Source organism: Triplophysa rosa, linkage group LG24 (assembly GCF_024868665.1).
Source record: "Triplophysa rosa linkage group LG24, Trosa_1v2, whole genome shotgun sequence".
NCBI classification, from domain to species: domain Eukaryota; kingdom Metazoa; phylum Chordata; class Actinopteri; order Cypriniformes; family Nemacheilidae; genus Triplophysa; species Triplophysa rosa.
The window spans coordinates 7,286,904-7,302,546 of record NC_079913.1 but is presented as its reverse complement, the minus strand read 5'-3'; the positions used below and the strand labels follow the sequence as shown (position 1 = coordinate 7,302,546).

Genomic DNA, 15,643 nt, shown 5'->3' with positions numbered 1-15,643 from the left:
ACAAACTCGGTTAGCAAAACTATGGTAAGATGCAACAGGCAAGCTGAAATAGACTATTTAAATAGAGAAGCACCCAACATTTACCTTGTGTCAGCCTAATTAAAGTTTCTACAGAATGTCAAACTATAGCTGAGATTTGTGCCAGCTTTGGCTCATACTGAAGGTTGAATTCCTAATTAGTCCGATCAGTTATTCGGTCTGGCATACTCCACACCCATATTAACCATCAGACACCAAAGACTCATGGGATGTTTGGTTAAAGAGAACACGTCTTTCTCTTTAAAAAGTACACACACCGTAATTAGACGAGCGGTTTGCCCTGTCACCAGCAACCTGCTAAAGTAAATTCATCTAAAGCTGAGAAACGACTGCCGCCCCCCAAAGGTAATTGCTTTGAGTTTACTGGCGTAATCTGAATCAAAGGCTTCATCAACATTCAAACAAGTTTCTTCATGCACTTTTGGTACTTGGTTTGTGGTCCTAGGATCATTCAATTGACACAACAATTTTTTCCCTCTTGTGTTGTATTTTGAGGAAAAAAATGCTGCTTGTACAATTTAGTTATGCAATACATTTTTGAACATTAAATCACAATTTAATGTAATTGCATGTAATAGATTTTAAATTGTACCATAGACATTTTTTAAAAGGGATATTTCACCCGAAAATGAATATTCTGTCATCATTTACTCACCCTCTTGTCATTTCAAACCTGTATGACTTTCTATTTTCTGCAGAACACAAAAGAAGATATTTTAAAGAATGTTGGTCACCGAACAACGGCGGTACACATTCACTTGCATTGGGTTTTTTTTCTGTGTCTATATCCTATAGAAGTGGTAGTGCCGTTGTTCAGTTACCAATTCTTCTAAATATATTTTGTTCTGCAAAAGAAAGAAAGTCATACAGGTTTGAAATGACAAGAGGGTGAGAAAATGATGACAGAATTTTCATTTTTGGATGAATTATCCCTTTAATCCAACTGCGTTTGCACTACATATTTAGGTCTGCCATCACAGACAAATTGGAAAATGACCCGTTTCATTTATTATTAATGTATCACTCCACTTAAGCTTAGTTCTTGCTGTATGCCAGAAAAAAGCCACTGCCAATGTTTGCTAAAAAAGCATCAAAATCACTGAAAGTGTGAACAGAGCTTAATAATTAAATTATGTTTCGCTGAAAAGTCTTAATTCAATTGTGTTAACAACTATTTCCCAACTTGTAACTTTGGAGCAGCCTCTACATAAAAGTGAACGTATTTCCAAATAAAAAACTACATAAACTTACCGGCCCTTCTCCTTGTCTTTGGCGCGGTGACCCACGCGACTGGTGGACTTGATGTAGAGGTGTCGATGAAGCTCGTCGATTAGCACCACATGGATGTTGAGCTTCTTGCTGTGGAGCTCCAGCCGCAGGTCGCTGAGACCCTCCACCTGTAGCAGTGGTCCTTCCAGAGAATCCACAGCAGACACCTGCGAATACAAAAGTACTCCTGAAAATGTCACCTGCTTGAACATTATGACTTATTATTCAGCGTCACGTCATTTCAAACCTGTATGACTTTTTTTCTTCTGCAGAACACAAAAAAAGATACTTTGAAGAATGTTGGTAACCAAACCAGACATTTCTCAAAATATCTTCTTTTGTGTTCCACAGATTTATAAAAGTCATGCAGGTTTGAAATGACATGAGGGTGAGTAAATAATGTTCAATTGTCTGAACCATTCTACTATCATTTTTAACATACTGGTCTCAAGGGCATTTTAAGTGGATGCCAGTTTCCATCAGACTCACGGTCAGGTGTCTTAGCATAGCAACCACAGATGTAGTCTTGTCATTTGTTTAATAAATAACACTTGGTTTGATATTTTATTATTTCAAAGAGTGACATTTTAAATCTAGAATACGGGTGTCACTTTATGCTGGCTTAACACCAATGGTCACTGGTTTCCAATGCTCTACATGCTAGCAAAACTTTATATGCAAATTACTGTAGATTAGCTACATTATCACATCACAACATATATAGCACAATAACAATTCTCCTCCAATCAAGGTATTACAGGAAGGAAAATGCAGTGTGTTGGACTGCAGTGATGCTGAATATTCACTATGCTGTGTGCATGGGCGACTCCTGCAGTGAGCATAAGGAAGTATGGGGCTGCTTGTTGAATGAGGCGTGATTCAGAGTTTATCGGCACACATGAAGTATGAATAACACAAACACATATATGTAACAATTGCTCTATTTTCCACACACAGATCCCTGATTGAACTAGACCTGCATGCCTCCTTAGGCTGGTTTAAGATGTGTTTGTAATAGTGAAAATAAATCCAAGCTGTGAATTAAATTGGCATTTATAAATTACTTTCTCACTCAAAACATTAGGCTATAAATATACATTTTCCATTTATTTCATACATCCAACGCAAACGGAAAAGAAAAGACAAACTAAGAACAAAGTGCAACTTAAAATGAAAAACGAGTCCAGTTCCCTCAGGCTTTGCTTTAATGCCGTCCTGGACCCGCAGCGTATGAGCGACTACTCACCGTGCTGTTGCATTTGCAAACCGAATCTGAAGCAGTCGTGTGGATGATAAGTTCAATTTGCTCATTTCATTCACCTGACCGAGCTCACATGTCCCAGAGCCTTGATCTTCTATGCAACCTTTACCTTCATTCCTCCATCCATCTTATGATCTCTCCCTGCCTTTTCCTCATATTTCCATTTCTCTCTAACGTTCTTCCACCGGCCACTGCTGAGTGGCGATTGCTTGTTTATATTTATTAAATCAAAATGGCTCTGAATGACTGTATTTGATTAGAGGGAAGCTAATGGCCTGTTAATAGCGCTCTGGAGGGCCATCGCAGCACTCCTGGTGCATCGTCTTTGACAGAAGGAGGAGGGGTCATGAAGTCAAGTATGTGTTCATGCAAATGAAGGTACAGCGTATCCCAGCAGGCGCTCGGAGTGTGTGCATGTCTGTGTTTACGTGGTTTTTGTAGAAACAGATTTGGGAGGGATGCAACGGAGAATGGAGATGAGAGGAAGGAACACAAATAAAAAAGGCAAAAAGGAACTGGGAAAGGAAAGAGGTAGCAGTTAAGCCAATAGTCTAAAGATAGAAGAAATAAATTGGATTGAATTATTTAAACAGTTCGCTAAAACTTACAAAACTTTTTTTGAAAACGAGTTGCACTGGATAGTAAAGGAAAAGCAGCCAACAAGCACCCAGCAAACATGGGAACTCTTTCAAGACTGTTGGAAAAATGTCCCAGGTGGCACCTCGTGAAGTCGGTTGGAAGAATGCCAAGAGCATGCAAAGCTGTTATAAAGTAAATCAGCTATTTTGAAGAATTAAATATTAAACATTTCTGGTTTGTTTTGGATTTTTGGCCACTAAATACTCCAAACCTTCCATTTACGATTTTTCACAGTTTTAGATGAAAAACACATTCACACATTTTCATTCACAGTATGAACATAAACTCACCAGCATATCTGTAGCATACAGGTAGTGTTTGCTGGCCATGGATGCTTCCAGTTTCTGAGGAACTTGTTTGATGTTCTCAATCTCATCCAGAAGGCTGAGAACGTGTTTGTGCTCAACACCCTCGATCCAGAGCTTCCTCAGTTCATCTCGCTTACAATGAAGGAGCATCTTACAGGACAACAAGTTCTCCTTAACCTAAAACCAATAACACACACATGGTGTCAGGAAAAGTTGAGAGTTCACACTCATTAAAACAGGCATCGGCTTGGTAGTTTCCTTTCACAGCTCTTAGTTCTCAGCATAATTATTTTCATGTGTGTTGGCAGCAGGGGAGAAGAAGCTAAACAAACATTTCACCGTAGATAAAAGCCCGAGCATGCCGTGCAGTTAGTGGCTAATTTTCAAGGTCATTATTTCAAACATCGAAGACTTGTATAATTACTAGCGATTCCTAATGTTCCTTTTATGACGCCTCACCGTGTTTTGGAGCTTTTTTGGGGGGGGGGAGCAGTCATTAGTGCATTTTAATGTACTCAGAGAAGCTTACAAAACGTGAACAATTCCCAATGCTGGGTTAAAAAAACAGCAGAATTAATGAACAGTGTTTTGTTTCACTGGTTGTGCAGAGTTTACAGCTTACATGCAAATGCTGCATGGCTCCTTGACTCGAACGCGTCTTTCAAGAGCGTAATAAACAAACTCATTCACCTGTGTCCTTAAATAATAATGAGGGGGTGAAGATGGTGATTGGGGGTCCCTAAGCACCTATCATCGAGCTGCTCTCCTCGATTTTCTCTTAGGTAAGACTGAATGAATGCGTTTGTATGTGGGAAGACAGCGCTCATCTGATACCTAAGGGATGACCCATCAGACTACATGAACAAGAGCTATGGTTAAGTAAAAACAACTAACAAATTGATTAAACAACAGTTGATTCAGTTTTCATGTTCCTTTTCAAATTGAATCGTTACCGCAAGGTGTTGTTTACAGCAAAACCCTCTGATTTCGTCTCATTAGTCATTCCCTGGATGAATAATAAGAACCGTTCTCATAACAGATTGAAAGCAGTTTGTGTGAGAATGAATGTTCAGATTACAGCAGAAGTTGAATTTCATCTCTGCCAGCTCCTGAACAAAAACAAACAAACGCTGTATCTATAAAACAACAGTCCGACAACGTGAAGTATTTCTTTATGTCCCTAATTTTCACATGCAATGAAAAGTAGAATTGTGAATTAATTTTTAAGACGCATCTTTGAAAAGAACCGAGTGATCTGTCCGAAAAGACTCAATCAATCTTACGGTGCTTTACATCTTTTTTTTTAGGCTTGAAAGCTGCAGTCCCCATTCAGTGCAATTGCATGGGAAAAAGCTGACTGCAACATTTTGTCAATTTCATAGTTTGTGCTCCAAAAAGGTATGAAATGGCATATGGGTGCACCATTTAAATTTATGATGCGTTATTACTGTACAAAGCTTTACAGAGAAGCATTAACTATATTTGTATAGATTTATAAAGGATAGAGATGTTAGTCTAAAGCATACAATGATGTTAATAAAAAGTACAAAGCGGGCAGATGCTACACACCTGTTTGATCTTGTTGCGAGAGCTGGTGATTCTCTCTGTGATGCTTTGGTAGGTGCGAATGGCCGTGGTGAGTTCTGTGTAGTGTTGGACAATCAGCTCGTCCAGGTCATGGTCACACTTCTCGTATGCCTCCTCCAGACGGCCCTTCTCAGTCTCTCGGTCCTGCACGTCATCACTGCTGGACAGGGTCCTGAACATCACACATTTTTACAATTAGTTAAAGGTGGTGTTGTTTAGTTTGGCAGTATCTGTCTAAACAGAATAAATGACTTGTTAAAAGTTCATTTTTTAAGAATTTCCTTGTCTTTATTTTCCATATTATGAAAGTGAATAGGGACAAAATCATCACTAAAGTATCATCTGGACCACTATTATGATTGTTTTATGGTGCTTTTTGTCATTCTTCGTAGCCCCAGTTTTCACTTATTTTTAATTAATACTGTAGATCAACCAAGACTGGACGCTATTGAAAGGTAACAGGTTCGTAATAAAATAAGCACATAGAAAGGAATTTTCGTTTTTTGGTGAACCTTCAAGGGCTTGTTGCCAGGCAATGCAATGTTTTATTGTTTTATGCTGTAGTGGCTTTAACTGCTGAAGATATAATGGAGGAGGTACTAATGTTATTTTTGAATAGGTCTTCTGACACCGGAAAATTGTATTCGCCTGAATTACACTTCTTCTCATCTTCTACACAGAACAGCATGAATGCAACAGACATGGCTGAACCTATAGGCTCATCCCATCACCATTATTCTGCCTGATGTGATAGGATTTTGGCCATTGCGACAGTTTCACAATCCATCATCAGACGCCCACCCACTCTGAGAGCCGTCTGGGCCCGTGCCAATTCATAGAGCGTCCCAGACGGCAGACTGCCAGACAGCACCACTCAGCTCTCAAAGTCAGTCCTGACTCATTTCCACTGCGGCGTGGCTTTAAATCACACAGTAAAGGAAGCCGCACACTATCTCCCAAAAGAGCTCATTACAGTCATCGCACTCCCTAGAGCTTGAAAAAGAGGAGAGAGAGAGAGCTAGAAAGAAAAGAGAGACTAGAAATGCCAGTACTCAGTGGAGAAGCACAGATCATGCAGATACGGATTCCACCAGTAGACACGCTCTTTCGTGACCTCGCTGAATTGGCCTGAGGACATCCTAATGGACATGAATGATGGGTAAAAAAGAGGTAAAGAGCTATGAAGCAAGTGAGGGATCTCTGACAGTGGAAGAAATAGGAAATCTATGTATGTAACTGTGTCAATGTTTAATGTATGACGTGTAATCTGGATTAAAAAAATGTAACCAGCCATCAAGAGATATTAGGAATGACTGAAGACAATTTTGAGAATATCTTAAAAAGGAATGCAAAACAGTGCTTTATCACTGCACATTATTGGGATCAGTCTCTAACTGTCTCACCACCTATATAGTCACCTACAGACAGAAATAAAGACATGACATACTGGGAAAATAGGATATTTGTCTCAAAACCTAGCAACCTGCCTACCTAGACAGCATTTTAGACAAGACTGCACGTCAATGCATCAAGACTATTCACAAACCTAATAAAGCAAATTCATAGACAAAACTGGCTATATCAGCTCATGAACACTGAAGACCAACTATGGTTTCTAGTAGGAGTGTAACGGTTCTCGGTAAATAATTGAACCGCACGGTTCTCCACCAACGGTTCAGCACACGGTCCAACGCGCTTGGACCGCGGTTCATCTTAAATCTGACGACGCATTTATAATGTGGTTCGTTAAAAATGATAATGCATAAAACAGACTGACAAAGTTCAGCTAATGTATGTTTGTCGATGGATACACATTTAATACCTAAAACAAATCAAATAACGTAGACAAATTTCAATTGACGTATGCTGTAATATGACCAGTCATTTATGCTTTCATCACCCGGTGTTGTGAGCGCGCGAGTGCAGGTGAGACCTGAACAGCACCTGTTGCTGTTTAAACTACACTCATTCAAGCCTTGCCAATTTAAACATTTAAGTGCAAGATGATGCAGAAGAAAACTCTCTTGCGCGCTGTGAGAAGATCCGAAGCGCGCATAAGGAAAGTCTCAGACATGGCGCAAATATTGAGTTGTCTTTGAAGCGCTTAAACGGACAAATTCACACAGTATCAGTGTTCTGGATGTGTTTCATTCCTCTTAAAGCGACAGCAGCATATTCCTGCTGTCTGTTAAAAGTCAAGGAAATCACTCATTGCTTGTGACTCAATAGCTTCTGTAACTTCAATTATGATTCATCTTTATTTAATTTGTACATATGCAATGTTATGTTTTATTTGATTACTTTAATCCATTTCTACCTTAAAAGGTATATATACAGTATTTTATTTAATTTTCTGCTTTGCTCTGTTGTTTTATTGGTGCTGTTACTTGTAGCTTGATTATTTGTTCTTATTTTTATTTGTCTGTAGTCCCTTTTCCCTGAACATAGCACAAATCGAACCGAACCGAAACCGTGACTCTAAAACCGTGACACAGACCGAACCGTGAGTAATTTGAACCGTTTCACCCCTAGTTTCTAGGTATGCAAATCCCTAACTTTGAAACACCGCCTCTATTTTGACAGCCAGTTTTGTCAACATACACGGTTCGTTTAAAACAAGTGCCTTAGCATAATTCCAAACTCTCAATTAAGTATAAGACCATTTAGAAAATCTTACACATCAAACAATAAAGTGTAAAGGTACATTAACGTCATATAATTTGTGACATAGGCCTAAAACCTAAAGAATAACAGGATGTAGGTTAGCAAACATGCTAACTGGCTGTCCCTCACGGTGCTTTTCCTTATGCAGACAGAACTCAGGACACTGACCGCAAGATGGAGAGCACGGATATCATATAAACATCTTGCTCACCTTATGACAGAAATAAGTAAACCGGAGGGGTCTTTGCTTTTGGTGACAGCGCTCCTGTATCTGCCTGTATCTGCCGCCATTTTTCCGCTACAAGCACACCCAAACAACGTCGCATGGCCTCGTGATTGTCAGCCAATGAGAAAACTTCTTCACCATTAACAGCTGATCGCTGTGCGCTTTGGGAAATGTAGTCCTATTGGTCAAAATGACCCTTTTTTACAAGGAGAGCGTTCGGATTTTCAACGAAAAATTTGGAAATGTTATAATATACCATAAAATAGACGAAAGCATACTATGTTTAAAATAATAATATTTTTTATAAAAATCTGTTAACATAATAATGTACTGCAGTTAGGGGATGATTCAATGACGCAAGTAGACAGATATTATATTACTTTCTTATTTTATTGTGCTATACTTATATTTTAGTTTGTTTCTTTATATTATTTGCATTATTTTACATAGCACTATGTATCAGTATTGCACCTTTTTAATTCATTAATTTATTAATTCGCTCATTCTTTCTTTCTTTTTCAAATTAATAACAAAAAAATGAAACTGAACTGAGAACACAGTGAGAGAGAGAGAGAGAGAGAGAGAGAGAGAGAGAGAGAGAGAGAGAGAGAGAGAGAGAGAGAGAGAGAGAGAGAAGATTGTTAATTATGTTCCGTTTCTAGGATATATTGCTTTGGCTCTGCTCCCCTTGTATCTCTTGACGATCTCTGCTGTAACAAACCAGGGAGGAAAGGGCATTGATTGTGTGGGAAAGGGTCGATCTGGCAGTCTACTCTTTGACTGATGTGTCCGTGGACAGCAGAGATAACATAGTGGGTAATTTTGTGCCCCTTCAAAAGAGAAAACAATCACTGAGACGTCGAGGTTATTTTTCTTTTAGCGCCTCCGACTCCAGTCGGTACCATAAGTTCTTATCGGCGTCCTCCGAGGCCGATCATTTCTGAACAATCTACTGTCCTTTGCTGATGACACAGGTCTGAGGTTATTTATCATCACCTAGTGCAGGATAAAATGTTGTCACGTTGACATCTGGGGCATCATAGACGACGACAGCCACCCACTGAAGGACAGAAGACCTACATCGCGAAATACCCACAGCAGTCCTTTGACACGAAGAGAACTTTTTCTTTTTAACTTTCTTTTTAACTCTTTTATATAGTAGAGTAAAATGTGGCATTTGTTACCTTTTAGAAACTTGACAAAGTGTATATAATGCATATGTAGACAAAATAGAAGATAAATTATGTGACTAAAAGTAAAATAAATAAAGGCATTTAAGAAATAAAGAGAATAATAAATAAAAGAACATGTCAAAATAAATATGAACGGCATTGTATTATTAATGTATATAAAAACAAAAGTTGTTATGTATACGAAATATAACAAATCCCACTGTTTCTTTTTTTTGTCCAATAGAGACCCGTTTAAGGCGTAACGCTTTCCGCTCATCCAATGAGAATTGTTTTTCTTTTCTACTCATAGGTGGGCGGGGCTGAACCCGGAAGCACACTGTGTTTCCAAACGGGAACGTGTGGCACCAGTGGACGGGCACTATAACCCCCCCACCTGTCAATTTTAGGACTATTTAGTGTTAGAAAGTACTGACAAGAATTACATGAGGTGCTGGTTAAACTCCAACGGAGTTGTTTAATCAGCAATGGGAGCTAACAGCAGCACGCGTCGCGTGTCTTTTGAGTCGGATGAGAATGAGAACATAACCATAGTGAAGGGCATAAGGGTGAGTGACACATGCATATGGAAACCTTCACCTGTCAAATGCAGTTCATGTGTACTGTTGCTTGACTTTAATTCACATTTGCTGTAATTTCGATAGCTGGGCTGTGGAGAACAAACGTGTTCAATTTTTTAACTGTAGAAGCAGTATACCCCTTCCTGTCCCTGTCCTGTTGCACTTCAAGCACCATGGGTGTACTGTGTCCCCCTGTAACTGTTATATATGTCAGACAGTGCCCGGGTTACATCGCTTATAGCCAACAACGACTAATAATGTATTTATTTGTAGTTTGTTTGCACTTTGCAGTCACGTTGAGTATCTGTTTTGTAGGTCCTCAGTGTTTCTTGGTCCTCAGTGTTTATATGCACGAGTTTTTAATGACTTTGAACTGTCAGTCACGTCCTCTTTAAGCACCCCCATCCTTTCAGTACTCAAGAATTTGATTTATTTGTTATGTAAACTACCTTTCAAGAGTTTAGACTTACTTGTTAATTGTTTATCAACATGTTTATTTTCTTTCCACGGGCTAGGGTATTAGTAAACTGGGAATTTTGTTATGACTGCAGAAATCCAAAATAAACAAAATTAGTGCTAAGAGTTTGTATCATGAGGCGTCACTCTAAGATACTCATTAAACATTATTAACAGATGTCTTAATTATTCTGGGCTACAATGGGCTGTTTTATTAAGTTAAATAAAATGTTGAAATAACATAATTTTCACTACTTCATAAACATTCGGCCTGGAGATCAAAAGGTTTTTAAGAACAGGAAAAAAGTGGTCAAGTGACCTTAAACTCCTGAACGGTAGTGTAGTTAATTAGACAAAAAAGTCTTAACAAGTTGACATTGTTTAGCATTTGGCCTGCTAAACAGGTTGTCACAGGACTCACACTTTTTCCTTTTCCTCTTGTTCTTTAGCTCTCAGAGAAGGTCATAAACCGCATGAAGGAACCCACTGAACACTCAAAGACCCAGTCAACCTCCAGAACCCCACCTGCCTCACCCCCCTTGGTTGATCCTTTGCCAGCCCTGGTGCCAGTATACCCTCCATTTGACCCCCTTTCGTCTCCTGTGCCAGAGTCAGCAAAAGTCCCCCCACCTCCACCTTTGACCAAGACTGTGTCCTCCCCTGCACCACGTACCCCCTCAGCTGAATCAGCGGGTGTTGTATCGACCCCTGCAGGTGAGTCCATTGCTCCGCCTGCTGCTACCGTTGACCTTTTTACAACCTCTCCACCTGCACGCACAATTACCCCACCTTTCTCTGCCAAGCCCAGCCCTTCTCCTCCCCTTGCTAAATCTGCCCCTCCTGCTTTTGAGTTTTCCACACCTTCTGCACCCGTGGAGCCACTAACACCTCCTCCCCTTGTTGAGTCTGTTCCAAACTCTTCTGTTCCTAAAACTGTGGCCCCACCCTCTGCATCCGAGCCTGTCTCTCCTCCACCTGTGGTAATAACTGCACCCTCCCCTCCAGCCGACCTTGTGGCCTTCACTTCTCAAACTATCCCCCACCCTCCTCCAACTGCAGAAGAACCTGTGGCGTCCCCAGCTGGTGAGTCGGATTGTGTAACGTAACGCTGGCACACATATTAATTTTGTCCAACTGTGAAAATACGAATTACACATTTAGGTCTTTAAATTGTATAGTACACTTCACAGCCTGTCATTCATGATTGTTATTAGCAGTCCTCGGGCAAATTGCATCTTGTAAACACTCTAAATGTATTTGCACACCCGTGCGAAAAGGGCCGATTTTGTATGTCAAGTCATTCCTGGCAAATCTTTTGAAACTGAAACTATTCTTAATCATAAATTCACAGTTTGTGGTTCTGTTTCCTACTTTGATGAAGATTTATTTGGAATACTACAGTATAGATTTTTAAAAATTAGATTAACAGATGTCTAATATTTCATTTCCCCCCCCAAAAGTTCAGCGCTCTTGATGCGAGCGGCGAGTGAGCCTGGTAACTTTTTTATTATGATTCATAGCTTGTGCCTGAATGCTAATGAAACAATTAATTCTAACTTGTAATAGAGTTAATGAATCAATGCTGTAATTAGGAACTCCACTTAAGCCACTTTGCCCTCCGAGGTACCACAAGCAGCGTCCGCTCCTAGATGCGTGTCGAGTCGATGAAATTTTCAACCGTTTTGCTTTCATTAAAAGTAAGACCCTGTCCGGTAATATAATATAAATATCCTTTCCAGCTGAGACCATCTCATGATGACCAACAATAACACATAGTAAAACAGTTTCAGTGTGTTTCTAAACTAAGCAAAAGAAAGCAAAACAATGCTTCAATGTTTCTAAGCTAAAAAACAAACAAACAAACGGCTCTTTGATGTAGGAAACACTGCATCTCATTTTTGGGCGTATCATTACAGCACAGTGACAACTTTATTTAGCCACATATTTCATTTCTAAATTCAACCCACGGTCTGTCATTTTGTCTAACACCAAAACGCGCCCGTCTCCCATCGGTGACGGTTAAAATGGCGTGACTTTTTCACTTTTCGAGCTCTGAGCTCTCGTCCACCTCCGCGTGATTAGGCACATCTAATGTGTATTGAAACAGTGTCTCTGAAAAGCCGTCAAGTGAAATATGTGTGAAAATGTATGTGTGCCCTCTCGGACTTTAATAGTGGTGTTAGCTGCAGAGTCTGTGGGAAGCGGCTGACACATTGAACTGGCTGTGCTCAGAAAGAGGGAAAAGAGATGCCCGCCTGCGTCGCGCATAACAAGACGACCTCCTGTTAATGAGACACAGATCTGTTTAATGAGCTCTATCATGGAGGCACGGCACTCTCTCTCTGTCTTTGTCTATCTTTAACTCCCTACGCCTCATTCTTTCTGTCTCCTGCTTTTCTCTCCCCCTTGTTCATCTCTCTGCTTGCTCATTTTTTCTTGGTAATGACAACCGAAATGGTGTGAGTTTGTGATGTACATATAAAGTAAACTGACATTGTTTTGCAACAATTATTTCATGCCGCATACAAAGTAATTTGACCGTCTGTCAACAGGGGCGTAGAAACCGTCTGAAAAGGGTTTTATAAATAATATCAGTGTGAACTCGGATTGGTGTTAAAATTGGCATTTTATATGTCCTTCTACAGACTCGTATACTTATTGGGGTGGTTTCCCATACATGGCTTAAGATTAGTCCTAGACTAAAATAAAATTTGTCTGTCTAAACTGAAAACAGCGGGCTAAATGACCATACAGTTTGATATCTAAATATTGTGCAAAAGAAATAGGGTGTAAGAATGTTAGGATGCAAAAGTGGTTGCTTAAACATTAAAAATTAGCGCGCGTAAACTGCAAGCCACAACTAATGTTAATGCAATAGACTCGCTTCTAAAACGTTGTCTCTTCGTCACAGCTCACCTTGCCTCAAGAGTTTCTGTGTAATCTCCTAAGGTCAAAGGTCACGACCTTAATGAGGGGCATTGATTATGTGTGCCCACGAGTGGAGGTATTAAGTCTTAAAGAGATGCTGTGGATGACAGAATCCATCGCTAAATCACGGCAGAGCTCCGTGTGAGATGATTAGACGGTGGTCAAGGTTGATCCACCCACATGTTCTCAACGTACCATGAATATTCATACCCAGAGCCCACACACGGTTTTCCATTATAACTCGAATTACCTGCACACACGTCTTCTTTGTCTCTGACACACGTAAACATACGTCTCTTTCCATTACATATTAAATATCTCCTTGAAGATGGCCTCCAAGTTCATTATGGGTCTGTCAAAAGCTAAATGCTCTCTTTGCATTTGGCACACCCATAATAAAAAGATCTCTTTGTAGGTTTGCTTGTCGTTTTATGAAAAGCAGAAAAATGGATTTCTTGGATTTTGAGGCTAAGAAAGAAAAGGGCCCTGTTTGATTTTCTCGGAAGTGTCTTTTCATTTCAGGGCTCTAGACTGCGACTAAATGGTTGCATTTGCAACTATTTTTCCTGCTAGTGCGACCAGTTTTTCTTAATGGTGCGACTGCCAAAATGATCTTATATATAATTTTTGTGGATTATTAATTTGATGCGCAGAAATGTTATATTGCGCAAGCGGTGCATTCATTCACTGATTTTCATCTCCCCTCCTTCAACCATTCACTTATCTATCAGTGCCGCGCTCCCAAAGACGTAATGCGCGGGTGTAAGAGGTGCGCGCATTTAATGCTATGATGAAGCGGAAGGACCGACAGAGCAAACAAGTGAAGAGCTCAGTCTTGCAACTGAAATAAATATGTTTTGCCAACCTGCAGAATACAAGAATTTCCCGAGCTAAGGTACAAAACAGCAAAGATAACGAAATGTGTTGCGTGTGTTGTATGCATGTGAAGCTAAAGCAGCAAACATGTTTTTAAACTTTACGCTATACATCACGTTAAATACTTTTTATTTGTGAGTCGCTATTGATAAAAGCCAAACGTGTGTATCAATGTGATTATCATGAAGACAAATCACTAAAAGCCTTCAGGTCTCGCGGGTTGTTTGAGATATGCGCACGCCCATGGAGTCAGAGCACAAAATACTAAATTGACTTCTCTTTCACGCTTTCGTACTCTAAAATGGGCATATAAACACAACATTACATAAAAATTCCCACATTAACAAGAATCCTTGTAAAGGTAGTCTGTTTCTTGAACAAACAGTTGGGAAACAAAACGCGCATTACAGTATAGTGCGCAAGCTCTTAAAGGGGCAGCAGCATAATAAAGATCTCTGTTTATAATGTTCATCAAACAACAAAGGACAGGCCAAAAAACACTCACTGATATTAAAGGAATTGTGTTCTCTTATATGAGTTGTTCACATCAAATAAAGTAAGAAAGTAGTTTTAAGAAAGATGTGCTTTAAATATGGTGTTGAAAAGTGTTGAAAGAGAGTTTACATATACAATAAAAATAATTCAATCATAAACAATGATTTGTATTAATTTCTAATTGATTTATTAATGTATTAAACACATTTGAATTAAGTTTTAGTGATTCTTTTTTTTTATCTCACCCCATGACTCTGGTGCTACCAAATTAAGGGCTGGTGCCACCAACTGAATAACTTGGTAGCACCAGTGCCACCTCTCTCAAATGTTAGATCCCTGCATGTCTAGAGCCCTGCATGTGTAGAAAGTCGGTTCGTGAGGAAGGTGTAATGGTTTAGATCAGCCCCGCCTCTCTCCTCTTGCCAGGTCTGGAGATTAATGAAACGGCTTATGAGATGTGCAATTTGTCTCTGTCTGTTATCATTCTCGCTACTGCCCAGGAGCCACTTTTTTAAATTCCTGCGGAGAATGAGCGAAGGAGGTAAAAGAGGCTGAAATCTACTTGTGATGAGTTTTTCATCTTTAAGCATTACTTTTCTGACTTGGGTGTGACACGGGCAGTGTTGGGTGTAACTAGTTACTAAGTAATTAGTTACTGTAATTAAATGACTTTTCCTTTGAAAAAGTAAAGTAAGGGATTACTCTAATTTTTTCTGTAATTTAATTACAGTTACTTCTGATGTAATTAAACTAAATACTTTGTGTAATATTTGTGTGTGCAATAGTGGAATTGACATCAAAATTCAAAGTCTAACTTCAAAATCTGTGCTTTAATGTATAATTCTCACATTTGTAATGCTTTGGTCAGTTAATAATACTACTTTATGTAGTTTTATATTATTTATTTGAATGCATTAAAAGAGCCGTTTCATGTCTATCCTTGAATCACTTAACTAATCAAGGTTGATGTAGGATATAGAAAGTAATTAGTAATAAGTAATTAAATACTTTTTTGGAGAGAGTAATTTGTACAGTAATCTAATTACACTGTTGAATATGTAATTAGTAACTAGTAGTTAATTACTTTTTCAGAGTAACTTGCCCAACACTGGACACGGGCACCCACACGGTTAATGTCGTGACCT

General features: G+C 39.3%; 2 protein-coding genes across 5 annotated transcripts in view; one reads left to right on the top strand and one right to left on the bottom strand.

Annotated features, from left to right (window-relative positions):
• The window catches only part of exoc4 (exocyst complex component 4), a 102,907-nt gene extending 94,822 nt beyond the window's left edge, over nucleotides 1-8,085 (bottom strand). Inside the window, exons 1-4 of the mRNA XM_057324160.1 lie at nucleotides 7,979-8,085; nucleotides 5,086-5,275; nucleotides 3,499-3,693; nucleotides 1,291-1,475 (exon numbers count right to left, since the gene is read on the bottom strand). Of these exons, the coding sequence (XP_057180143.1) occupies nucleotides 1,291-1,475; nucleotides 3,499-3,693; nucleotides 5,086-5,275; nucleotides 7,979-8,058 (650 nt within the window). The 5' untranslated portion in view covers nucleotides 8,059-8,085. The remainder of the gene's footprint in view (nucleotides 1-1,290; nucleotides 1,476-3,498; nucleotides 3,694-5,085; nucleotides 5,276-7,978) is intronic.
• A 1,401-nt stretch (nucleotides 8,086-9,486) lies between these two features.
• chchd3a (coiled-coil-helix-coiled-coil-helix domain containing 3a) overlaps nucleotides 9,487-15,643 on the top strand; it is a 55,116-nt gene continuing 48,959 nt past the window's right edge. For 2 of the 4 annotated variants that reach the window (XM_057324163.1, XM_057324164.1), the window contains exons 1-3: nucleotides 9,487-9,731; nucleotides 10,649-10,913; nucleotides 11,205-11,282. In XM_057324163.1, the coding sequence (XP_057180146.1) occupies nucleotides 9,651-9,731; nucleotides 10,649-10,913; nucleotides 11,205-11,282 (424 nt within the window). In that variant the 5' untranslated portion in view covers nucleotides 9,487-9,650. The remainder of the gene's footprint in view (nucleotides 9,732-10,648; nucleotides 10,914-11,204; nucleotides 11,283-15,643) is intronic. The other 2 variants (XM_057324165.1, XM_057324166.1) reach the window with 1 other exon arrangement.